At 57.2% G+C, this 26,205-nt stretch overlaps 3 protein-coding genes across 4 annotated transcripts in view; 1 reads left to right on the forward strand and 2 right to left on the reverse strand.

Moving 5' to 3' along the window:
* The window catches only part of CFAP99 (cilia and flagella associated protein 99), a 42,344-nt gene extending 17,528 nt beyond the window's left edge, over positions 1 to 24,816 (reverse strand). Inside the window, exons 1-5 of the mRNA XM_058719639.1 lie at positions 24,700 to 24,816; positions 15,888 to 16,015; positions 5,054 to 5,198; positions 3,767 to 3,861; positions 216 to 328 (exon numbers count right to left, since the gene is read on the reverse strand). Coding sequence (XP_058575622.1) covers positions 216 to 328; positions 3,767 to 3,861; positions 5,054 to 5,198; positions 15,888 to 15,998 — 464 coding nt within the window. The 5' untranslated portion in view covers positions 15,999 to 16,015; positions 24,700 to 24,816. The remainder of the gene's footprint in view (positions 1 to 215; positions 329 to 3,766; positions 3,862 to 5,053; positions 5,199 to 15,887; positions 16,016 to 24,699) is intronic.
* RNF4 (ring finger protein 4) overlaps positions 1 to 26,205 on the reverse strand; it is a 170,742-nt gene that overhangs the window by 53,184 nt on the left and 91,353 nt on the right. The gene's annotated exons all lie outside the window — the stretch shown is intronic.
* ZFYVE28 (zinc finger FYVE-type containing 28) overlaps positions 25,069 to 26,205 on the forward strand; it is a 120,130-nt gene continuing 118,993 nt past the window's right edge. The window contains exon 1 of one of the 2 annotated variants that reach the window (XM_058719623.1): positions 25,069 to 25,549. In XM_058719623.1, the coding sequence (XP_058575606.1) occupies positions 25,511 to 25,549 (39 nt within the window). In that variant the 5' untranslated portion in view covers positions 25,069 to 25,510. The remainder of the gene's footprint in view (positions 25,550 to 26,205) is intronic. The other variant, XM_058719622.1, reaches the window with a different exon arrangement.

The following is a 26,205-nucleotide window of genomic DNA, read 5'->3' on the forward strand; positions in this document are numbered from 1 at the left end:
TGTAAGAAGGGAAACACCACAGGGCCAGCTTCACCCTGACTCCAGTAGCCTCTCGTGGAGGCCAAGGGCAGGGCCAGGCTACAGTGCTGGTCCTTCTGCCCGTGGGTCCCGGCCTGCGCGGGTGAAGCCGGGATTTGGCCGAGCCCGTTATGGGGCGCAGGGACAAGAGGGTGGCTTCAGGGAGTGGAGTGCAGGGAGGCTCCGGCCTGTCCCACCTCATCAGGGGGCCGATCCAGTTCTCTCGCACATAGGCTGTCTCGTAGATGAGGCTCCACTCATCTGTGATCCATGAGCACAGGTTTAAGGGGTTGAAGAAGAACCCCAGGAACTGAGGGAGAAGTAGGAACCATTGAGGGGGGCCTCAGGACCAGAACCCCTCCCCAACCTGGTGAAGCCCACAGTGTCCCTCACAGGAAAGCCAATGCCCAGGGGGCAGGGGGGCAAGGAAACCACTGTCCACGCCAGGGCAGCAGGCCCCTCGGGAAAGACCCTCCCTCCCCGAGCCCTGCTCGCCCGCCCCCATGCTGGGCTTGGGTGCCTGTGCTGGGCGCTGCCTCTGGCCACGCTGGCTTCTGCTCACGGCCTCTGGGCGTTCAGGGCAGCCCGCTCCGGTCCTGGGGCGTGTCCCTGCTCAGCAGGGCACGTCCCTGCTGGTGGGGACCCTGTGCCTGAGCTCCCTGCCCAGGACCTGGAAGGCCCACACCCCACTTCTGGAGAGTTCTTGGTGGGGACAGATGGACAGCACCCTGCATCCCCTATGGGCTCCGGAATTCCAGGAATAGAGGTGCAGTCTGCCCCTGCTTGCCCAGGACAGTGCCAGTGGGTGGGCCCCAGGAGTGACCTGCCCACCCGGCCCCTGGAAGGGACTGAGGATATTCTCTCTGGGACGGCCCGGACCCCGCCACAGCAGGAACTTGTAGCGGCCGCGGGCCCTGCAGGCTGTTTTCCAGTCCTGGCCCTCAAGTCTAACAGATCTGGTTCTAGAAGACAGTCCAGTTTAGCTTCTCATGGAGGCTGGCTGTCTTGGGGAGAGGGAGTGTGCTTCTGTAGAGGGGCTGGCTGTGGCCCCAGGACGTGGCTGTCAGCACAGCTGAGGTGAAGCTCAGCGCCCCCCGCCCCAGCCCTCCTCCGAGGGGCAGCCACGCCCGGGGCCTGCTGGGGGACTGTTCTGCAGGAGGGCGTCCACCCAGACGAAACCACACCCGGGCTTGCAGGGCCTTGTCTAGTCAAGGGGACCACTACAGACCATTCAAACCAGGCTCCCAGAAAACCAGGGAGGCCACACACTGGAGCTCCCCAGGAGAGCTTTGTGTGGACACAGGAAACATGATGCCTCCATCTGGGTCCCTAAAAGCACACCCTTGAGCTGTGAGCCTTGGGAACAGGGAGTTTACTGGGGAGGGAGTGAGTCAGCAGGTAGGTTCCCGCTGTGGGCCATTGGGCTCCACCCCAGCACCGCCCGTGGATCTGGGCCCAACGCCTGCCAAGGGCTGGGAGGGCCTTACTCCCGGGGCTTCTGGGTCTGGAGTCGGTGTTTGCTGTGTGCTGTGCGTGGTGGGCATGATGCCCGGGCCCTTGCAGCTGCTGTGAATGGAGCGGCTGAGCAGTGGGGGCACCAGGCACAAGGACAGGACCCCAGCTGCTGTCACTGCCTCCCCAGGGTGGCCACTGCCCGCTGCCCAGCTGCCAGCCACCCAGCCACGGCCTGTCTCCTGCCCTCCCCATCGCATGGCTGTCTCTCAGCCTTTACCCCTTCCTGCTGGAAGGGGCAGTCGGTGCCCCGCTATCCGGCCTTGGGGGTCTCTGCTCCCCTTGCTCCTGGCCAGTGCCCCCCGCCCACTCAGCATCTCAGCTGGTGTGCTGCCCCCACCCAGGGATGGCCTGCCCACACCCCTGGAGAGAGCTCTCCACAGTGAGGCCCCCATTCTCACCAGGTGTGGGGGCAGGGTCCTGGGGTGAGTTCTCCGGCCCTCTGGAGGATTCCAGCGTGTGAGCGGGGGTCATTGGAGCCAGCAGGATTGCTACTGCCCCCGGAGTGACAGACCAGCTGCAGCCACATCCAGCACTGTGTCCGGCAGAGACCATGGCCAAGGCTGCCTGAGAACCAGCCTGGGCACGCTGAGCTCACCACCACCTCGTCACTGCTGACCACTGTGGGCTGTGGGGGGCTTCCCCAGGGAGGCCCCAGGGCTTCCATCCTGTCCCCAACAGCTTGCGCCCTGTCTTCAAGGCCCAGGCTGACCTCTCCTCTAGAGGCTGGAGGTGGGTAGACCCAATGGGACGGCGGGGGGGGGGGGGGGGGGGGAGGGGGCGTGGGCAGGGGAGAGAAGGCCCTGCAGAGGGTGCCGTCCCACCCCTGCAGCTCCCTAGCTCCTGTCGGAGTTTGGGGACAGGAGTATGGGGGCAGTTTCCATGAATCTCTTCCAGAAAATCTCCAGGGAGGTAACACCCAGCCACCTGCACTGGGGGCCCTAGGCTCGCCGTGTGTGGCCAGCTCTCTGTGTACCTGTCCTGGGTCTGCGTTGTGGGGCAGCCCCAGGAGGGTCCTGTGCCGCCCCCTCTGGGTTCTTCAGGCCAAGGTTGGTCTAGGGCCAGCTCCTGCACTGCGGGACCCAGTGCAAGATGACACGTAGGCCCTCTTGTTCAACAGTCACCAAGAATCTGAGGCCTCTGAGAGCAGAGCGGGAACTGAGCATCGGCAGCTCAGCCTGGGGAGCCGGCCCTGGGCACCTCCAGACACCTCTCAGAAAATGCCTACAATTTGTTTTTTTCTTAGAAAGATGAAGACTGTGTTTAAGATAACTATGCAAATGTTTATCCCCGAGAATTGCTTGTTTACATGTAGAGCAGGAAATCCCATCATTAAACACAAATCACAGCCTTGGGCCAGCACTTTCTCTCTTTCCCTTGTTAGGTGGCCAAGGTACCTGTGAGTCTCCAGTGCCACATCTCTGGGGGCTGTGGTCCTAGTGGGCGTCCCTTCCCCCGCTTCCCCCCCACCCCCCCGACTCCCACCAAACTGTCACCACAGACCCTGCTGTTTCTTCTGGGAGAGGCCCCAGGGCACTCCCGGGGCCTGTGATATCCCTGCTCTTCTCCAGGAATTGCTGTCCTGGTCTGGTGACGGCCCTCCAAGCCCAGTAAGAAGGAGCAAGCCAGTGGTTAAAAGCCTGGTCCAAGAAAGGGCTCTGCTACTCACTTGCTGAGTGGTATTGGGTGAGTCACCCAACCTCTCTGTGCCTCAGTTCCCTCAGCTGTGGGATGGATGCCTCGTAGGACGACCTCCCTGGGTCATTGTGAAGATGGAACAAGAAATGCTCACCACAGCAAGTGTTCCACGGGGGCTGGCCACTAAAGAACGGTAGGCCTCAGGCTCAGGCCACAGGAGGGGCCACGGCAGGGCAGGAGATTGGTCCGCAGCCTCCCCCGATGGACGCCAATCCTCAGGGTCCACTCGGACCCACCCCCTTGCCTGCCCCTCAGCCCCCTGGCAGCACAGCCTCTCTTGGAGGGAGGAGTTCGGTCACAGAGAGAAGGGAAGGCTCCAGAGGCCCAGACTCACCACCCACCAGGACCCTGACGGATGGGAGTCGAATCCCCCAGGGACAAAACGAGGGTGTCTGCAGCAACGAGAGGGCACCTGTTTGTCATAAACACACACTAAACCCAGCAGAGTCTCTTCCATTACAACGAGCCAGAGAGTGAGAGGTCGGCGCTGGCTGGGACACCTTTGCCCTTGGGTTTAGGAAGAAACCGCAGAGCTCACCTTGCGCATCTTGTCCACGGGCTGGGACCTGACGATGTCACAGAAGAGCTGAAAGCCGAGTTCCTCCAGCTGGAACGTGGCCAGGTAGCAGATCACTGGGGAAACGGGGCCGGTGAGTGGGGCCGCCCCTGGGGTGTCCTCCCCTGCGCCCCCTTGCATTCCGTCTTGGGGAATCAGCCAGAGGCCTGACCGGTGCCCGGCAGGTGCCAGGGAGCGGAGCCGAAGGCCCACCACCAGCCGGGCAGGTGACCACAGGCAGGAGCTCCACCTGACACTGTGTGAAAACGACAAAATGCTGCGAGAGTTCGGACGACGGCTCACATGGGTGAGCATTTGGGGAGCGTCTGTCAAAACACTTCCACACACGCTCACTGACTTGGCATGTTGTCAGAAATTCTAAAAGTTCCCTGGGTAAAAGGAAAATCACTTTGGATTTCAGTTTGTTAATTTTGAGAGACGGAGTAGCCTTAAGCCAAGCAGGACGTGAACACCCGGGCAGGTGAGGGTCCCTGGGCGGGGGCTGTTCATTACACTGGCTGCTGGGCAGGCCAGTGACGTGCTGCTGGCTGTGACACCTGAGCTGAGCGTCGGGGGCACAGGCAGAGCTCAGGGGCCAGCTCTGACCTGGCATCGGATCACTAAGTTCGGCTTCCCAGCACCCTGCTGTCCCCAAGCCTTCTCCTTCTGAACAGGGGCTCTGAGGCCTAGTGCAGGGTCTGGGGGCTGAACCAACACCCCCACCCGGAGGCACTGACCACTCTGCCCGCAGTGTTCACCCCGCGCCACGGAAGCAGGTGGCCCTCCGGGGCCTGCAGGAGACCAGGCAGAGACAATTCATATTTAATCCCCTGCTGGACAGTCCAGACTGCGGCCACAAGGCTGGCCCTGCCCTACGTCCTCGGGGCTGAGGGGGTCAGGAACTTGGCCAATGATAAAGGCTCATCATTTCACTCAGGCTGGCCTTTTGGGGGCACTGTCTCTGAAGCAGGCTGTGCCTCCCTCAGGGACCCGAGGCTCTGGACCCCAGCCTGGCTTTTAGTGAGCCCGGAGTCTGTTTGCACGTCTGTAAGGCAGACCCGGTCCAGTCACTCAAGGCAGCCGTGAGGACCCAACGAGTGAGGGGCAGGGAGCGAGACCAGAAAGCAGCATGCTGCAGAAGCAGGGGCTGGTGTCCAGCATGAGCCTAAGGAGCTCCTGTCTGCAGCCACCTCCCCAGGTCGTCACCACTGTTGTCTGTGCCTTGTGCAGGGGGCAAGGGCAGCGGGCCTGGCCCATAGGGACACCTACCCTCAAAGAGGCTGTAGTCGGCCCGTGGGCAGAGACAGCCGGCCCGCACGTAGAAGGCGTCCACCACCACGGCCAGCAGCTTCTGGTACTCGAGGCACCCAGACAGCACCTCCAGAATGAACGCCTGCTTCTGGGGGCTCAGGGTCTAGGAAAGAAACAGCCTGGGAGGGGGGAGGGGGCCGTGGGCCAGGGCCAGGCACCCGGTCCGTGCTGGGGAAGCGTTCTCTCAGTATACCCCTCCCCAAGCTGTTGGCAGAGTCCACGGCAGTCCAGCGCCCCGACCCTCTGACCCAGCGGGTCCACCCCAGGATGTGGTCCCTCGGGTGCTCCTGGGTAGTGACCACGGGCTGGGGGCAGAGACACAAATAAACAGGCATGAAAAATGTGTGATTTCACTTGTATGAGGCCCCAGGACCGAGAGAGGATGGTGGGAGCCGGGGGCCGGAGTGGGGGTGGGCAGTTAGCGTTTCACGGAACGGTTTCTGTTGTGGAGGATGAGAAAGTTCTGGGAAGGAGGGTGGGGACGGCTGCACAACAGTGTGAACGTTCTTAATGCCACAGAGCCGTGCACTTAACAGGGGCTAAGATGCTAAATGTTATGTCACGTGTGTTTTACCACAACGAGAGACAAAAAGAGCAAGTTCCTATAAAGGTTTTCAAGTGAATTATTAAAAAAAATAATCCCCCCCCCCGAAAAAAAAATGGTAAGGAAAACCTGCAAAGTCAGACAGGAATTACCAGTAACTGGAGGGACTGTGTTCTCTCCACGGGCTTCTGCTGGGGACACTGACTTTTCCCCACTTACCCCTTGGACAACTGTGTTGTCACACGTTACTTATTCAAAAAAGTGATTAAGCTTTTGAAAACAAGAAGACTGGGGCGCCTGGGTGGCGCAGTCGGTTAAGCGTCCGACTTCAGCCAGGTCACGATCTCGCGGTCCGTGAGTTCGAGCCCCGCGTCGGGCTCTGGGCTGATGGCTCGGAGCCTGGAGCCTGCTTCCGATTCTGTGTCTCCCTCTCTCTCTGCCCCTCCCCCATTCATGCTCTGTCTCTCTCTGTCCCAAAAAATAAATAAAAAACGTTGAAAAAAAAAATTTAAAAAAAAAAGAAAACAAGAAGACTGAAGAAGAACGTCTAATGTTGCCAGCACGGCCATGAGAGGGGCTGGTGGGGACCGGTGCCGTTGGGTCTTTCCTGAAAGCAATTTGGAAATGTGTTTCAAGTACCTTGTGCTTCCCGTACCCTTTAATCCAGTAATTACTTCTGGGAATGTGAGGAAACCATCCAAAATACAGGAAATAGCCGCATACAAGAAGTTCAGGGCATTTAAGAAGCAAAATTTTCTTAATGTTTTTTTTTTTTTTTTTTCCCATATCGTCTGCCTTGCTTTTAATCAGCTTGGAATGTTGGCAGTTTCTGGCTGTGTCTGGCTGACCGCAGGAGTCAGTCCTGCAGAAACCGAGAAGTGCCCTGAGTGTCTTTGGGTGTCACCCCTGTGCGGTCCTCTACACCGAAAGACAAGAGGTTTTCCCTCACTGTTCAGCATACACTCCAAGCTTTTCAACTTCAGGGGGAAAAATCATTGTATGTTTTCCTGTATTGTACATTTTATTTTTTATTTTAATTTTTTTTATTTTAGAGAGACAGCGAGCATGAGCAGAGAGAGGGGCAAAGGAGAGAGAGGGAGGGAGGGGGAGGGAGGGGGAGGGAGGGGGAGGGAGGGAGGGAGAGAGAGAGAGAGAGAGAGAGAGAATATCCCAAGCAGGCTCTATGACGATGGTGTGTTGTAAATTTTAGACTATTTCATACACATCACATTAAAACTGCCATATCAAATTTAGTGTATAGATTTTGCAAATAGGATACTGTATGTAACCCCTAACTGTATCTGTAGCGTATACGTAATGTATTTATGCCCAACAAATGTTTTAATTCTTTCTGAAAAGGAAAAGAAAGAAGTTCAGGGCGAAGGAAAATGGTAAGGACCTAAGTGTCAGTGGTGGGGAGTCGCTAGGTCAGACGCTCTCTCCCGTCACAGGGAGCAAGGCAGCCATTGAACTCAGTCCTGCAAGATCTCCAGGAGGGGACAAGACGGTTAATGCAGCATGTGAAACCAGAATGCAGACCTCGACCCAAACAGATGCAAAACACTGCAAAACATGCTCACCAGTAGTGTCATTAAAACAAAAAAAATTTTTTTTGCCCATCTATTAGATAAATTTTGGCAACTCATTGTTTTATTTTGAATGTTTTATTATCAGTGAAGTTTTCGTATGTTTACTGGACATTTGTATTTCTTTTTTTTTAACGTTTATTTTTAAAAGAGAGAGAGAGAGAGACAGAGTGTGAGTGGGGAGGGGCAGAGAGAGTGGGGACAGAGGCTCTCACGTGGGCTCTGCGCTGACAGCAGAGTCTGATGGGCTCAAACTCACAAACCGAAAGATCAGGACCTGAGTGGAAGTCAGATGCTCAGCCCTCTGAGCCACCCAGGTGCCCCGCCCCCCCTCTTATTTTCACGCGAAGAAAACGACCTGAGGGGTCCTGGACAAGCCACAGGACCTCGGAGAGCCTCTGTCTCCACACCTGCGAGTGTGGATGTTGTCTTGGCAGACGGTGTCATTCCCACGTCCTTCCCGAGGTGCCCCTGAGCCACAGAGGCTGGAAGCCTGAAACCGTGTTCTTCAGTGGGCTATGCCCCCGTGGCTCTGGCACAGTTTGGTTGTGTTAATGAGATGCCCTTACAGGAGAGACAGGAGGTCAAGGGAGATGACGTCCCCCCCCCCCCCGCCCCCCACAGAGGTGACCGCTGTGCAGCAGGGGCTGCCCTGGACTTGGGTTCTGAAACCCTCCCCATGGCTTTGAGACCCCTTGCTCCTTCCAGTGCCAGGACTGGGCTCCAGCAATATTCGGATGCCAATACCTCCTCTCCTCACGTGGGAGGGTCTCCGGCCTCCAGCCCAGTCTCTTCAAGGTCTGTGCTCACCCCGGGGGGCACCGCAACCAGCATCTAGGCTGAAAACGTGCCCTCCCAACCGTGGGTCCCCGGCCCGCCCTCCCTGGACTCCAGAAGTTCTGTCTGCTCCTGTACCCTCCCCCGACTCCGGTGTCTGGCCTCTGGGCTTTGCCCCAACTCCCTGGCCTCCCCATCTCAGCACAACCCCAGAAAGTCTTTGTTGCCTCCCTCTCCCTCGCCTCATGGGTGGGCCGGGGGAACCTCTGCACTCTGGCTTCTCCTCTTGACCTTCCTCTGTTTCCAGCCTGGCCACCAAGTAGTTCTTTTTTTTTTTTTTTTTTTTAATTTTTTTTTTTCAACGTTTTTATTTATTTTTGGGACAGAGAGAGACAGAGCATGAACGGGGGAGGGGCAGAGAGAGAGGGAGACACAGAATCGGAAACAGGCTCCAGGCTCCGAGCCGTCAGCCCAGAGCCCCGCCCGACGCGGGGCTCGAACTCACGCGAGATCACGCGAGATCGTGACGTGAGCCGCAGTCGGCAGCTTAACCGACTGCGCCACCCAGGCGCCCCTTAAGTTTTTTTTTTTTAATGTTTATTTATTTTTGGGACAGAGAGAGACAGAGCATGAACGGGGAGGGGCAGAGAGAGAGGGAGACACAGAAGCGGAAACAGGCTCCAGGTTCCGAGCCATCGGCCCAGAGCCCGATGTGGGGCTCGAACTCACAGACCGCGAGATCGTGACCTGGCTGAAGTCGGACGCTTAACCGACTGTGCCACCCAGGCGCCCCAAGTAGTTCTTTTAAAATGGGGATCGTGGGGCGCCTGGGTGGTGCAGTCGGTTAAGCGTCCGACTTCAGCCAGGTCACGATCTCGCGGTCCGTGAGTTCGAGCCCCGCGTCGGGCTCTGGGCTGACGGCTCAGAGCCTGGAGCCTGCTTCCGATTCTGTGTCTCCCTCTCTCTCTGCCCCTCCCCGTTCATGCTCTGTCTCTCTCTGTCCCAAAAAAAAATAAATAAAAAATGTTGGAAAAAAAAAATTAAAAAAAAATAAAATAAAATGGGGATCGGATCATGTCTGTCCTTCTTCAGAGCCTGCCAGAAGAAGTCCTTACAATGGCCAGTGAGGCTCTGTGTGGACTGGTCTGGCTCCCTCGGGGTCCTTACCTAACCCTGTCTCCACTCCAGCCACACTGGCCTCCCTCTGCGTCTCCAGCTTGTAGGATATCCCCTCACGGCCTCCATGCTAGCTGTTCCCTCTGTTTGCAACACTCTTCCCTGTATACTTGCTCCTTCACTCCCACCAGGTCTTTGCTCGGACGCTACCTGACCCAGGAGGCGTCCCTGACCATCCCCCCAGTCAGACGCTGCCTAGCGCTCCTGCCGAGCTGCACACGCAGGCAGCCGATTCCCTTCCCTGCTACAATGTTACGGTGCTGCTCCAGACAGGGAACAGAATGTCCTGCCTTCCTGGGCAGTTGTGGGGACCCAGGGACATCCCCCCAGTGCAGGCGAGGCACAGAGCAGCATCTCCTTCCAGGGTCAGCTCTGGTCTCACGGTCCTCTGACCCCTGGGCTGTGCGCACAGCGGGCGCGTTCTGTCAGAGGAAGGCCGGGCACCCGTGCGGGCAGGGCAGAAAGCAATGAGTCAGCAAGCCTGGAGCTGAGGCTGCATGAGTTTGCAGGACGCCTGCTGACAGGCTCTAGCACTTCTGAGGCTCAGACAACAGCGACTCCGCTGCTCATTAATTACGTCTGCGTTTGGGAAGTGTGAGTCTGTATTAATAAGGTCAGAGCCCAGAGCCTGCCGCTCTAAGCCCTGATGCCATCTATCCCCGGGCACGGAGGTCAGGCAGGGCTGCATGGGGCCAAGGGGTCCCAGAGGACACAGAGCTAAGCAGTAAATGACACCCTGGCCCGTGGGCCAGGCTGGGCCCAGGGCCAGGTCTTTGCCACCAGGGAAGGTCAACCCACCTGGTCATAGTGGGGAGACTGAGGCCTGGGGCAGTGACCAAGTCCTTCTGGCCAGGCCAGCAGAGGGCTGCTGGGGCTGGGCTGGCCAGGCTTTCTCTAGGAGGAGGTAGGGAGACAGTTGAATTGCACCGAGGGGGCCCCGGGTACCAGAGCTGACCCTTAATTCCAAACCCACCTCAGCCACAGACCACAGAGGGCTGTGGCCGCCCAAGGGCCTCTGAGTGTGGATACCGTTTTGGGCCTTGGTCAAGTTCAGGACTCTGGAGTCCACAGCCCCTGGCCAGCCCCCAGGGAGGGCAGCAAGGCCCTGGATAACAGTTTCGCGGATAGTCTGGGAGGTGGCCGGGCCTGTGGGCCTGCCGACTTTCCACCATCACTGGCTGCCTCTGGCCGGAGCCCCCAGACCCAGTTTGTCAGAGTTAGGGCAGAGCTAGACTGGGGCCTGGGGCAGGAAAGGGGCCTGGTTGTGGATTTAATCAGAACACAGAATGTGTAAGTTGTGTCAAAACACCTAGAGGCTCCTGCTAATCAGTGACGCGTTGGCTGAAGTGGGTATTATGCTAAGTGAAACAAGTCAGCCAGAGAAAGGCAGATAACCATGTTTTCACTCATATGTGGATCTTGAGAAACTTAACAGAAGACCATGGGGGAGGGGAAGGGGAAAAAGAAAAAAAAGTTACAGAGAGGGAGGGAGGCAAACCATAAGAGACTCCTAAATACTGAGAACAAACTGAGGGTTGATGGGGGGTGGGAGGGAGGGGAGGGTGGGTGATGGGCATTGAGGAGGGCACCTGTTGGGATGAGCACTGGGGGTTGTATGGAAACCAATTTGACAATAAATTATATTAAAAAACAAAAAAAGAAGAGCAGACAAAGGAAACAGGCTGCCCGGTGTCTAATCCCTTCTCCCTTTTTTCCTGCTCAACAGAAAAATGCTATCTCATTGTGGATGGTGGTTTGCTCAGCTAAAACTTTTTCCAGGCCCCTGCTGATGGAGCCATGTAGCAGATGGCTTTAATCAATGAGATCTAATGGCAAATTGCCGGGTGCAGCCTCCAAGGAAGCTCTTAGAAAGTGAGGCAGATTCACCCGGCACGTGCCTTTATGCTGTTTGCCTTTCTCCTTTTCTCTCCTGGGATATGGATGCAATGCTGGAGGCAGGGCAGCCATTTTGTGACTACAAAACAAAGGTACATTGCAAGCATGGCTGAGCAGAGAGGAGGGAAAATACATTCCTAATGGCACCACGGAGCCCCTGAGCCCACCCTGGACTGCCTGTATGTACGCAGACTGCTTCTTATGTGAGCGAAGATACCTCCAATTTCTTTAAGCCATTGCTTTTCTGGATTTTCTCACAGCCAAACACTGTTTCCTAACAGATACAGGTCTGAGAAGATCAGATCGTTCAGAGATAGAAATACATATCGCTTGAAAACTCAGGAGGTAAAATAAATGTTGATTATGTGCACTGACTGCCTTTCCCCACCTATTTCATTGGCAGAGATGAAAACACTTGCTAGCACAATATGTAAGCAAAAGGCTTTGGGGGAACAAACACACCCTGCCCACCAACGAGAGTGTGAGCACGTAGACCCCTCAACTGGCAAGATCTACAGAAACCATGGGGGCCAGCTCCCCCACCGTGGAGAAGATGCATTTTCTGGGACTTGGCCCGAGGTGTGCCTTCCCAGGTGCAGAGGGACAAGCGGACGGGTCCGTCTCACTGTGGTTCTGATACTGAAAGACTGGAAACGGCCTACAAGCCCATCGACAGGTGATGGTCATGATGGTTATGTCACAGCCAGGCAACAGGATGCTTTCAGCTCTAAGGACAGAACGTGGAAGAAGAGTCCTCATGGTACTTTAAGTGTTATGCACACTTATGTACATTTATGTTATAATGTACTACCATTTTGTAGAAATTAAAAAAAATTTATGTAAAAATGATACTGTTTTCATATATAAAACATACAATTTAGATGTAATTTTTGCTACAGCTAATGTCTATGCAAGAGAGGCCTGGGCAGTCTCTGGAAGGGACCACAGGACACTGCTCTCTGCTTGTCTCCTGGGAGGGCCAGTATGGGAGGTAGACCCCACTGGATACCACCTTGAGCCTTTTGGGTTTTGGATCTTTGATGTCAATAAACCAGGCACTTAAACATATTAAAATAAAAAATGTTTCCTGAGCCCAGGAAGCTACTGACTAGGACAGCAAGTTCAAGGCGTTCTGGCCCTTGGCCATACTGCCGCCTTCCAGGCGAGGACATGGGTGGTGATCCAGGGCCCCAGCCCCCCAGTTCCTGCTTTCTCCCTGTTCCTCTGGCAGGGGGTGGGGCGGACTGGGTGCTCAGCTGGGCCTCTCCTCACCCCCGCTTCACCCTTGTGCTGACTGCCCAGCTGCCCAGCACCACTCCTGCCAGCCCAGTACGGACCTTTCCATTCCCTGCCCGCCTTTGCCCATGGTTTGGCCCGGGGCCCAAGGTTCTGCACACTCAGATCCCACTTGGCCTCCCCGCCCACACAGCGCCTGTCACAGGTCAGGACTCTGCCGTCCTGACTCATTCAGGTCCCTCTGCCTAGGTGGGGGGGGGTGGGGGTGGTTTGCGGAATCCCTGTTCTCCCAGACCTCCCACCCCTCTGGTTCTATCTCAATCTCAAAGCCAGAGTCTTCTCTGAGGTCTGCTCAGACCTCGTGGACTTTGTGGATGCCCCAAGCTGCCTGGTGTGCCCAGTACGCCCCCGCCCTGGTCCTGCAGGCCCAAGCTGACTCTCTGGGAGTCCCTATGCCCCACCTGTTCAGCCTGGTGCCCAGCTGTCATGCTGGCTGGCCACGTGGGTCTCTGGAAGTGCAGGTGGGAGAAGGGGTGGCCAAAGGCAACACCCAGGGAGGGACGTCCAGCAGCATCCCTCTCCCCTACAGGAAACTCTCCAGTCTGCCGTTGTCGTGCTCTAATGAAATGACACTTGTTCCAAAGTGACATTAACTACAGGGGGCAGAGCTTGGAGCACGGGGGAGGTGAGGATTCCTGTCCCTCCCGAGGGCCTGGCCAGGGAGCACGGGAGAACCCAGGCTTTCAGGCCAGCCCAGGTGCTTGCTGGTTCCATCACCCTCACCCCCACTGATCCCTCCCTCCTCTCTCCAGCCCCAGCCAGGCCCTCAGTGCCACTGTCAGGCCGTTCTGGAGACTGGCATCTGCGGAGGCTTGATGCCCACGTCTCAGCACCTACACACCCAGTGGTGATGATGGATCCCTTTCTGATCTACAGATAATCTGCAGAGAGAAAGTCAGCACACTGCCCCCCAATCCACAAGTCCTTGTACCTTCCCCACCCTTCGGCCAGGCTTCATCTGAACACCTCAGGCGCCCTCCTCTGCACCTAGTCCCCAGAGTCCAGCATTTCGGCAGCAACCCTGAGTGTGCCAGCCTGGCCCCTCCATCCTTGGCCTCTCCCAGGAGGTTCCCTGTCTATACAAATGTCCTGGGGCTACCCTAACAAATTACCACAAACTTGGCCGCTGAAAACAACAGGGATGTAGGCTTTCAGAGTTCTGGAGGACAGAATTCTGAAATTGAGGTGTCGCAAGGTCAGGTCACAGGGAGGGTCCACACCGTGCTTCTCCCCAGCCGCAGGTGGTTGCGGGATCCTGGTGTCCACATCTCATGGATATATCTGTGGTCACGTGGCTTTCTTCCCTGGTCTCTGTGTTGAGATTTCCCTCTCCTTATAAGGATGCTAGTCACTGGATTTCGGGCTCACCCTAAGTCAAGGATGCTCTTATCTCGAGATTCCTAATCATATCTGCAGAGGTGGCATTTCTAAATAAGGTCACATTCACAGGTAACCAGCAGCCAGCACTTGAAGGTATCTTTTTCCAGCCAGGACCCCTGCCTGATGGGCTCGTGTGCTGCGTTGTTTTCTGCCAGGCGGCAGCCTTGAGCCTTGAGTCTAACAAAAACAGTGGGTTCCTTCAATTTTCTGGACACAAGAGTGTGTTGTCCCCACTGGGGCAGACTTGAGGCGGGCATTGGAGAGGATCTGGGAAGACCAGCGTGTCAGAAAACGCAGTTGCCGGCCTCTCCATCTGACGCGAGCATCCGTGCACACCCCGGCGACGCTGGCCAGATCCCTGGGACTCGGTGCGGTGGGTCTGGGGGCAGAGGCGTGCTGGCCTCCCTTCCCACGGAAACACACACATAGGGGCATGATGCCATGGCTCACTAAGCGACAACTACCGGCAATAATGTGTTGTCACAGACCCAACTTTCTGTAATGGTTATTACTGAGAAATAAAGATGCTAACCTTGCTGTTTTTGCTGGGCAGTGGGGGAAAGCTTTGGAGGGCGGATGCAGGGGATCTGAGGGCAGAGCAGAGAAACCAAGGGGTCTCCTTGCAAGTGGAAGATGAGAGAAGCTCGGGCGAGGTCTTTCTTTTAGGATGACACCAACAACAGCAGTCATGGCTGATGCGAGAGACCCGAGGAGGGTGGGACAGAGGGAGCTGCCCCGCCAGGCCCTGGAGCAGCCACTGGGGAGGGCCAGGCCCAAGCAGGGTGGGGGAGGGGGTGCTGAGCTGTGCAGGGCATTTCCGCTTGGGGAAGATAATTGTGGTAGGGCCTGGCCTTGGTTGTTTTCATCATTTCCCCAAATGCTAGGGTCTCAGGGATGAGCTTGAGAGAGGGGTACAGGCTGCTGCCCGGCCCCTGCTGCCAGAGACATCGGTTCCTGAATGAAGCTGGGGAGAAGGGGTTGGGTCAGCGGTCCCAAGCTTTCTCTCGTGGGAGAGTCTCTGGTTTCTGGACCCCTCTAGCCTTTGTGTGCACAGCCCAGGGCCCCAGCCCCTTCTGCAAGGCAGCAACCACTTCAGGTTTTCGGGCCGCTGGACCACAAGGCAGCTGACGAAGGAAGAGCGTTCCCTACCACACCGCAAGGGAAAGGGAGTCCCTCTGTGGCCGGGGGCCCAGCAGAGCCCACACCTGAGCAGGTCATGGGGGCTAGCCCACATCCCCGGGGGTGGGCGCAGTGAATAGCTCACACACGCCTGTTAAGGAAAAGCAATTCCACCTGGCAATTAAGGACAAGCATCCTGTAATTAATGCATTTGCTACAACAGCCCCAGGGGGGCTGGGCCCCTGCAATGCATGCTCCCGCTCCCTGGGCACCTACCCACCCCTGGTGGACAGACTGACAGACGCACAGAGAGGCTTCTGAGGGCGGCCGAGCTGACAGGTGGTGCTCCAGCGGCCCTGAGCCGTCCCAGGACGTCAGCCAGGCGGACTCTCTGTATGTGCTTGAAATGGGGTGGGCTGTAGTTGGGGGAGAAAAGAACAAGGACCATCCAGGGGCACGGGGACAAGAGGTGAGTAGCAGGGGGGCGGCGGGTGCGGGGGGAAGGTCCCTTATTTCTGCCAGCTGTGGGCCACGAGAAGAAGGAGGTGGGGGCTCCTGTGGACCTCGCTGCCTTGGCCAGCCCCTGCCTCTCTGTCGGAAGCCGGTCAGCTCGCTGGCTGCTCGTGCGTAGCTGCTCTGGGAGGAGGCCACCCTCCAGAGTGGAGGTCAACCCAAGCTCACTCTTCTCTATGTTCAGTTTTGGATGGTACCGTGCAGGCACGTCCTGAGGCACGGTGCCAATATTCCCTTTTACAAGAGTGGTCTGATGCACATTCCAGATGCCAGGGATGCCTCTCGAGGCACAGAGAGGGTCCCTGAAGGCCCCTAGAAACACTGCAGCCACTATTGTGACCTAGAGTGAAGCTGAGGACATCCAGCCTTCGAATGGCATGGGGCCGTGCCCAGGGCCTCTCCCCAGGGAGGACGGAAAGCAGCTGTCTTCCTAGAAAGTAACTAGCTACATGACAGGTGTCACCAGCATGCCTCCCAGCGAGCCCCGAGCCGCCACTGATCCTACCTGCAGGGTGGTGGACGCGGCCTCCAGGAACTGCTCAGCACTGCCCTTCTTAGCCTTAAATTTGTCCAGTTGCCCAATCACAGTTTCAATGCATTTTCTGTAGTAGGCCATCTTCCCAGGGCAGGACTCTAGAAGCAAACCATTACAGGTCACACCCTCCATGACCTCTGGGCTGTCAGCTCGGCAGGTGGCAAAGGCAGCCACAGAGGCTTTATCATTAGACGGGACGTCCCCTGGGAGCCTGGGACCTCTCACAGTGAGGCATGTTAGAGGGAGACAGGGACCCCAGCTGGGGAAACCCGGGCCCACTTCCTGGACCGTGTCCTTGCAGGACTCTGCCGTCCATGGGCCCAGGCTGGCCCTGAGGAGTCCACCCCAGGCCCCCACCCACCCACAGATCCGGGAGGCTCCCAGGCCTCCCCACATGGCCCCAAGCCCCACAACTGTGCATGGCTGGGGAGGACGCCTGGGAGGGGTAGGCCTCTGAGCATATCTCAGTCTAGCTGGGGTTCAGTGACTGTTTATACAGAAGGTCTTGCCCAGAGGGGTAGGTGACCTAATCCCAAATGGCTGGGGCAAGAAGAATCCTCAGGTCACCAGGTTCAACACTCCCATTTTATTTATTTATTTAAAATTAAAAAAAATGTTTATTTATTTTGAGAGAGAGAGAGAGAGAGTGTGTGTAAGCAAGGGAGGGTGAGAGAGAGAGAGAGAGAGAGAGAGAGAGAGAGAGAATCCCAAGCAGGCTCTGCACTGTCAGCACAGAGCTCGACATGGGGCTTGAACTCATGAACCGTGAGACCACGACCCAAGCTGAAACCAAGAGTTGGATGCTCAACTGACTGAGCCACTCAGGTGTCCCTCAACTCCCCCATTTTATTTAATTTATTTATTTTTTTTAAATTTTTTTTCAACGTTTTTTATTTATTTTTGGGACAGAGAGAAACAGAGCATGAACGGGGGAGGGGCAGAGAGAGAGGGAGACACAGAATCGGAAACAGGCTCCAGGCTCCGAGCCGTCAGCCCAGAGCCTGACGCGGGGCTCGAACTCACGGACCGCGAGATCGTGACCTGGCTGAAGTCGGACGCTTAACCGACTGCGCCACCCAGACGCCCCACAACTCCCCCATTTTAAAGGTGGCGGACCCAACACCCAGAAAGAATGCACTGTTGGTAAGTGGCCAGATCTCGTATGGGCACTGAACTTTCCAGAAACGTCCTAGCTCCAGGAGACCAGCTTGCCCAGAGCCTCTCCCTGGGAGACCTTGGAAGAGCTGCTTGGGTTGGGGCTGGGACCCTGGGAACTGGTTCTAATAGGTAAGCCCCAAATTGCTTAGAGGGGGGTGGCCAGGCCCATCAGAGGCTCCCTCTCCATGCCCCCGTCTTGTTCCATGCTACTCGAGGTGTGTCTCTGGGCCACCCCACTGCTGGTCTTCTTGGGCACCAGCTGTTGGCAAAGCCAGGCTGCTAGCATCCTGGGGAACAATGCGAGCACCTCTCCTGAACCCCCAACGAGTTGGAATGGATCCAGATAGCAGTCCCCAGACCTAGACCCCCCAGAATGGAGACTGAGTGAAAAAAAGAAAAGCTGTATACACTGTCACTGGGGTCCCCAGCAAGATGGGCTGTCCCAGCCAGTCCAGCCCATTGGTTGAGTCCCCCCACTGCTTTCAAGAGTGTGAGGGCTAAATGCCACCAGATGCTTCAGAGAGCCTCTGACACACAACTGTGAAGCAGAGGCAAGAGGAGAAGCAGAAGCAGACAGCGGTTAAAACCCAGAAAACGGGGGCGCCTGGGTGGCGCAGTCGGTTAAGCGTCCGACTTCAGCCAGGTCACGATCTCGCGGTCCGTGAGTTCGAGCCCCGCGTCGGGCTCTGGGCTGATGGCTCGGAGCCTGGAGCCTGTTTCCGGTTCTGTGTCTCCCTCTCTCTCTGCCCCTCCCCCGTTCATGCTATGTCTCTCTCTGTCCCAAAAATAAATAAAAAACGTTGAAAAAAAAAAAAATTTAAAAAAAACCCAGAAAACGTGCCTCTGTCACCTCCGAGAGATAAGAGAGATGTGGTATCCAAGGAACAAGAACAGTGGAGGAAGACAGAGTCTTGGAAATTAAAATATGGCAGCAGAACTAAAAATACAAATAGAAGAGGTGGAAGGTACAGTTGAGAAAATCTCCCAAGAGAGAATAAAAAGATGAAAACACAAAGTGGGAGAAAAATACCCAGAAAACCAGGGAACCACTCCAAAAGGCCCAAATGCCCACGAGCAAAGAGAAGAGAGGAGTCACGGGAGAGAACGTCCCAGGGCTGAAGGATGGGTGGGGGTCTCCCTGTGGACGGGGCTCTTGAGCGCCTTGAATGCTTTTGTCACCGAGGGAGACAGCAGGTGGCATAGGAGGGGACAGGGGTGCGGACCAGCCTCCTCCCCCAGCAGGGAATCCATCTCCAACCTGGAGAAGGACAGCGCGAGCAGAAAGACTAGGCCCTCCACCCTGCCCTGCGGAGGGAGCCCAGAAAGGGGCAGACAAGGGACTGGGAAGCAGGGGCATTTCCAGGAAGGTGACAGCAGGAGGCAGGCCAGGGGCACCAGAGCAGGGGAGCCCTCACCTGGCGCAGCATCCCGAGCGGGTTTGAGCTGAGCGCTCTGGGAAGGAGGCTTTGACTCCTGCCCTGCTCTGCTGGCTGCACACCTGGGCCCCTGCACCGCCCGGCCCTGAGGCCTGACTCGGGTCGCTCAGGCGCCCAGCCCTAGTGGTGCAGGGACAGAAGCGGCACGAGCCTCTCTCGTATGTGACCAGAAGACAGACCTCTTGGAACAGGGAAACGCACTGAAACCGGCTCGAAGCCCTGATGCCAGGTGCCGGCCCTGAAGACCAAGCCTCAGGAGAGTCCGGGTTCGGAGACCAGTCAGTGGTTCCACGAAACGAGAGCACACTGCAGGGGGCAATGGCTGAGACCCACAGAGGACCACAGCGGGGGCTGAGTCCCTATTTCTACATCGGTTCTTGCCCCAAAGTGGGCATGACCATCAGTACTGAGTGAGCTAGCTGCTGGCAGGACCTGGCTGCGGTCACTGCCCCAGGGGCCACTTAGAGTCAGGTGGGCTCAGGCCCAGGAGAAAGGAACTGGCCACCTTCATGCAGGCACTGAAAGCAGTGTGCTCATCCATCTGTCCCTATCTTCACCAGGACCACCTACACCGAGCCCAAACTTTGGCCTTTGCAGGTGCAGGGGTCGGAAGGACGGGTGGTGACGTGGGGCCAGCGCGTGCCAGGTGACCCCCTTTTGACGTGCGGCCAGGTGGCGGCATCGCTGACTGTGAACACACACTGAGCTACTCGTTTCTTCCAGGTCCGCCCCTCAGCACTGGGACAGGCCACCTGGAGAGCAGGCCACACAGCACCTTTGGGAACAGAAGCAGTCCCCATCTGTGGCTCGAGGGCAGGGGGCTGGCCGGCTTGGCCCCTCCTCTCTCATCTGCCAGGGGCAGGCTGGCTGGACCGTGGGAGCAGGTCCTGACCCTCGGACACAGGCAAGACGAGGTGAGGGCCGCAGCGAGGAGGTCGGCGCCCGAGACAGAGGGGCAGGAGGGGTACAGACGAGGCCTCGCGAGGCTGTGGATGCCGTGCAGTCCTCCTGGCCCGAGTCCCAGGTCTGCTGGGCAGCTGAGGACAAGTGACTTAACTTATCCGAAGGCAGGAAGTCATGACCCCTACAGTCAGGGCCCTGACCTGGCCGCCTCCTCTGGGTGGGTTGCCCTGCTCTGATGTCCCACCCCTGGCGATGGCATTGTTGACCACACAGAGGGACACGAGGTGTCTCTGGGCCAAAAGGTAGCATTGAGGGGTGTGCAATCAGTTCTTTTTTCTTGCTGTGGGAGTCTGTACTGCTAGGACTCCTCCCTGGGGCCTGGCTTGCAGACTGAGTGAATGTCCCTGGAGGAAATATTGGCTCTGGGAGAAGTTCTGGAAAAGATCTATTTCCATAGTTTGCAATCTTTTCCCTAGCGAGATCTGACTTTTCTCAGCCTCATGCAGCTAGTGGACAAAGGGACATTTTAAAGGCCGTAGAAAGTGGGGGCCACCCCCCCCAACACTAACCACCCCTCATCTGGCCACAGAAAGTGGGGGCCACCCCCCCAACACTAACCACCCCTCATCTGGCATTAGAGGCCTCGCTGCATGGGATGGAGCTTGGAAGTCTTGAGGCCACAGGCTGCCTGTGGCCCCTCTGGATGAGCCCCTGTACTTGGTTATTTGTGTTCAGGCAAACCCTTTGCCCCGGGTCCCACGTCCGAGAGGCTGTGGGACATTTGCAGGTGAGGATCACCCAGTCCGCCTGCACCAAGTGGCCACAGACCCACTCACCAGGTCTCCCGGGCCTGGCCCTCCGCCTTACCCCCCGGCACAGCCACTGTCCTCCCGGGCAGGTGTTCCAGTGTGGGGGAAAGGCGGGAGGACCCTTTCGGCCTGAGCCTCTGGCAGGTGGGATAGATGGCATGCCACTCTCTGAGGTGAGGGAGGTTTGGGGGGAGAGTGGCCTCAGGTCAGGGGAGTGTCCTTCCACTAACAGCCATCATTAACAGATCCTCCCAACTCTTGGGGTACCCAGCACGTCCTACCCCTTCGCAGCCTGGCCTCACAGTTCCTGGGGTCCTTCTCCTGCTTCCCGTCCTGTACCCCAGCTCTGTCTTCCCAGGATTCTCACTGGCTCTCAAGCCCCTTCACGTGGATCTCCTGAACCTTGAACACGCCTCTCCTCTCTCCGGTGAGCTCCTACGCATCCCTTAACACCTGATGCAAATATCAGCGCCTGGGGAGCCTGCTTCCTCCTCCCTTAGCTCTTCCCTTCTCCGTGCCTCCTCTGAACTCATCCAAACCTATGTGACGCACTGCACCGTGAGCACCTGACGCAGGACCCTCCTGTGCCACTTCTGCGTCCACAAGCTGGTCTCCAGCAGCTTAACCAGAGCTGGTCTCCAGCAAGTGCTGCAGAGGTGTCTGCGGAGTCAATGACAGGATGCAAACTGCAGAACAGTCAAGCTGAAAGTGTCAGCACAGAGCCCAACACAGGGCTCGAACCCACGAACCGTGAGATCATAGCCTGAGCTCAACCGACTGAGCCCCCCAGGTGCCCCTGTATTAGTGATCTTTTTTAATTCAAGCCTTTGCTTCCACAGATCCTATAGTTCAACAAGTTCGGTTTCACTGTTTCGTTTAATTGGAGAATAATGGATGCCCACGAGATATTTACTAAGCAAGTAAAGGTGGGACAGAACAAACCCCACGCTGAGTTGGGGGGTTGAGGTGGGGGGGGGTCAGGCTCCCCATCCCAAGGGAGCGCTTCCTGCCTGTGGGAGCCTGAGCCCCAGGCTGGTTCTGCAACCCTCCAAACACCCACTCTGCCAGATTCCCGGTAACATCTCAGGATGAGCCATAACTGGGGGAAAGAGACACCATGTCAACATAGTAAAGCAAAATAGCATTTACACATTCTGGAGCTCACAAGGAAATGAGCACAACTAGTAAAAAGTCTATTTTTACAGAAACAACGTTGAGGATGCAGTCTTTTCGCCCCTCCCCCAACAGGCACTTGGGGGCACTGCCCCGGGATGGGGTTTGGCCCTTGGCCCTACCTTTCTGCGTCTGCTCTGAACACAGCTCTGCCTGGAGGAACCAGATACCGGCAGGAAAAGGGTTCCCTCCGGCACCTGCTGTGGGTGGTGAGTGTGGGCGGTCTGCACGCGTTTAGTGGGAGATGTTCCTCAGGCAGGATGACTTCCCTGCCCTCCCTCCTGTCCCGGAGCTGGAACATTCTGAAGAAAGGATGCTCCAAGAGGCCGTTTGGTGATGGCTCAAAGTCCAAGAAGAGCCAGAGAGGCAGCCAAGCCCTGTCCCCAATGCAGAGCGGGCCTGGACAGAACTGGAGGCAACAAATGGCTGATCCAGGTGGAGGATGCAGAGGGGAGTCTGTGAGGGGCTGTGCGGAGGAGGCGGGTCCCTGGGGAGCCCAGCTGGCTGGAACCATTAGTCCCTGGCAGTCTGGCTCACTACCAGGCCTGAGGGCCCCTGGGGCAGAGGAGACACAGAGCAGGTGCACCAGGAGGGTGGAAATCAGGAAAAGAGACACTTGAGTCCTGCATTCTTACTGAAATTAGCCTGTGAGCTTAGTGGACACAATGACGTTTTTGGGTAGGAGACAGGCGGTAAAGTCTTCTGATTCTGATACATGCTCTTGGCACCTCAGCTTTGTTCTAATGGGGTAAAACCAGATACATGGGAAGTGGTATTTAATTCCCAAGATTTAACTCCACGAATCAAGACCTGACTGTCTCAAATTTAAGGAAACTTTAAAGGTGGGCTGGACCAAAGCTTCTCTTTTCTTAGCAAATCCTTTATAGACAGAAGTGAGATGACAGGAGATTTAAATTCATCAGACACAAACCAGTTCAACACCCTCAACCACTAGAGAGGCTTCATTTACACAGATACAAAATGTGTGTTAATTAACATAAATTCTTTTCTTGGCTTTTAATTCCGAGTAAAAATCTCCCAAGGATTTTTGCCAAGTCATGCTCTGACGGATTGTGCTTAAAGTATAGACCCACACAGCAGGTTTTGCTGGTTGCTTTTTAATCTCCACTCTCCCTTCCCTCCTGAATAACAAAACACTGAGTTTTACTTGGGTTTATTGCTGCCTAACTGAAAGATGACATTCCCTGGCCTCCCCAGCAGCGAGATATGCCCTGAAGTACAAGGATGTGAGACTTCTGCAAAGTCTCTCTGAAAGGGAGAGGCTTATACTCTTCTTCTCTTTTCCTTCCTGCTGGCTGGACTCAGGAAGTGATGGCAGGAACTTAGGCAGCCATCCTGGACTGTGAGGAAACATGTTAAAGGTGACAGAAGAGAAAGCTAGAAGAGTCCACGTCCCTGATGACATTTTTGTGGCTGTTATACCTTCTAGGACTGGCTCCCCATTGACCTCCTTTATGGAAACATAAACAACCTTGCTTGGGCCTCTCTGGTCTTTGGGTTTTTCATTACATATAGCTGAACCTAATCTTAATTGATACACCCACTTCTCCGAGGTCAGCCTTCCTCCTGCACACAGTTTCAAACTGGGGAGGATAGGAAGAAAGCCTCTGCCCAAGCAACGACAGCCCTAGCCTTGGAGTCAATGAAGGACAGAACCATGGAGAATAGTCCACTGTCTACAGTGAGTTCTTATGCTAGAAGCACTGGCTGGGGAGGAGCAGGTCTTATGTGTGAAGATTGAGAGTCCATTTGGACACATTGAGTTTGTGGGGATTTGTTAGACATCCATTGGCAAAGAATGGGTAAAGGGGTCTGCAGTCCCAGGGTGATGTTCAGGCTGGACATGTAAGTTTTGGAAACGTCAGGAGAAAATGGGTGTTTACCAGACCATGTGACTGCAGGAAATCACCCAAGGAAGGAGTGGATAGAAGAGTTTCCAAGGTCTGGGGCACCAGGGTGGCTTAGCCGGTTAAGCGTCCAACTTTGGCTCAAGTCATGATCTCATGGCTTGTGAGTTTAAACCCCGCCTTGGGCTCTGTGCCTACAGCTCAGAGCCTGGAGCCTGCTTCTGATTCTGTGTCTTTCCCCTCTCTCTCTCTCTCTCTCTCTCTCTCTCTCTCTCTCTAACATAAATAAACATTAAAAAAAATAAGAAGAAGAAATTCCAAGGACTGAGTCCCGGGCTTTAGTGTCAGGAGGTTGGGAAGCAGAGGAGGCCCCTGCCCAGAAGACTGAGAAGGAGCAACCACTGGAGTGTGATCTGTTCCAGCCAACTGAGGACGCCGTGTCCGGGAGGAGAGCACTCAGCTGAGCTGCCTGCTGCTAACGGTTCAAGGAAGAGACGGGGCTGAGCTCCAATCATTGGATTTAACAACATCAGGGTCAAGGATGACTTTGATGAAGAACTTGGGAGAGGGAGTTGGGTGAAAGCCCGATCAGAGCAGGCTCAGGAGAGAAAAGGCGAAAAGAATCGGAGATAGGAGGCAATGGGGACGGGGTGGGGTCTGTGTGCTGGCAACCTAAGGGAGCAGAGTGGGTGGCAGCTAGAGGGGAGTGGGCAAGATTAGCCAGGCACTCAGAAGAGAACATGGCCCACCACCAGCACACACGGAAGCCTCAGAAGCTGCCTCTGGGGAGACTCACACGCACTTCCGCGGACCACTCCAGTCCAGAACCACCCGAGCCCTGAGACCCTGGGCCAACGAGTCTCAGAGAATGAATTCTCTACCAAGGGAGAAGTTACTTCTACTCCCCGCACCCCAAATCTGCACATCTCAGAACACTCAGAGAAGCGGTGGTGGGTGGGGACAGGGAAAGCTCCAAGCTGTTGCGGGAGCGCCAACTGTGATCTGGATCCTCTTCCTACAGATAAGAACACAGCAGCCTCTTTGTGCCTCAGTTTCTTCAGCTGTCAGTGGGAATTTAAAGTGTCTTGTACTCAACATAGGTTTTTAGCTCTCTGCTTGCCACATAAACAGGTTCTCAGATTTTGGTGATTATCTTAATGGACCCAAATTAGGGCACCATTGGGGGCAATAGTGAATATGGATGAATATCTTTTTAAAAAGCACCGTTTATTGTGGCGATTAAAAAAAAAAAAAAAAGCACCGTTCACTTTAATCAAGGATCTGGGAAGAAGACCAAAATTAGCGAAAGTAAGAAGATGGGAAGCAGGAGATGAGGACTGATCGTGGGAAGTTGTTGGAGAGAGGTGCTGATGCTGAGGAAACGCGCCTCGCCCTCCTCCCTGTCGGGTTCCACCTGCTCCCTTCCCCCTCCTACCTGTGTGCTGGCTTCACAGGAGCTCCTGCCGCCAAACCTTCCGTCCCACCTCCACCCGCCGCCACAGCAGATGCCAGGGCCAGCGGGTGCGGCGGGTCTCGCAAGTCGCAGCGGGTCCCCCACTTCACTTCTTCTGTTCAGCCGGGACCTCTGCCACCACCCGGACAGGGGGAGCTCGCGCCGGGGTGCAGTTTGGGCGTCGTCACCTAGCAACCGGAGCCACGCACCGGCGCCGCCGGCGGGAAGACTACAAGCTCCAGAATGCACAGCGCCCGCTGTGCGGCCAAGGACGCCGCGCCCAGGGCCCCGCCTCCCCCCAATGCCCGTCGGGACTTGTAGTTTTTCGCCCTCACCGGGAGCTCCGGGTCGCCCTCCGGCGGGGAGCGCGCCTCGGGTGGGGCGCGGCACGGCGCCGCGGGATTGGGCGGCCTCGGCTGCTGGCGGCGGGCAGGGGGCTCGCGGCGCGTCGGCGCATGTGCGGCGCGCGGCGCGGTGGCCGGCGAGGCGCGGGGTGCCAGTGAGCCGCGAGGAGCCGGCGCCCGCGTGCCCGCGTCCGCCCGTGCGCCCGTCCGCCTGCAGCGGGGCTGCGGGTCCGCCCTGCGCGCCGCTCGCGGAGCAGCTCCGGCCGCGCACCTGCCCCGCGCACCTGTCCGCCGCCCTCCGCCCGCCCCGCGCCCGGCTCCGCTCACGCCAGCCGCCCAGGGACCGCGCGGGCCCCGGCCCGGCCCTGCCCCCGCGTCCGCCCCGCGCCGCAGCCGGGCCGGGCGCAGCGCTGCGGAGGCGAGGGCCGCGGGGCCGGGCCGGCGCGGCGATGATGAACAGGTTCCGAAAGTGGCTGTACAAACCCAAGGTGAGCGCCCGTCCCTCTCTGCCCAGGCAGACCCCTCTCTCGCCGGCCGCCGACACCTCCGCTCCGCTCGGCGACCCGCGCGCACGGTGCCGGGACCCCTGCGGCGGGTCCCGCCTCCCCCACCCCTTCCTAAGCCAGGTCCTAGACTGACCCTCCTGCCGCCGCGCTCCGGCCGGGGCGCGCTTTCCCTCCTCTGCCCGCGGCCAGGGCGCGTTCCGCTCCCTGCTCATCCCCGTCCTGCTTGGGCGCCGCGCTCGCACCTCGGGGTCCCCGACCCGCAGCCCGAAGCCGACCCCCTCCTACTTCTCCTGCGTCCCGGAAGGACCTTTTCAACCCTGCTGCCTGAACCGGGGTGGTGGTGGGGGACCGCCTCATTCCTCTTCTGCCCGTCCCCGTTATCCTGTGCCCGGACTGTACTCCCCAGCCTCGCCCTGCGCTCCGGAAGAGACCCTCGCTCCACCTCTACCAGGTTCTGGAGCGGACCCCCACTTTCCTCTCCCCGGGTCCCGGGCTGACCCCTCCTACCCTGTGTGCAGAGCGGATCCCCATCGCACGGCCCCGGCCCTGCCTTCCCGAACCAGCACTGACCCGCACCTCGGCCGGGTCCTTGGCCCGCGCCCACCCGCGTGCTCCCCAATCCAGAACGGGTGCCCCCC

This window comes from Neofelis nebulosa, chromosome 3, assembly GCF_028018385.1.
Source record: "Neofelis nebulosa isolate mNeoNeb1 chromosome 3, mNeoNeb1.pri, whole genome shotgun sequence".
Lineage (NCBI taxonomy): Eukaryota > Metazoa > Chordata > Mammalia > Carnivora > Felidae > Neofelis > Neofelis nebulosa.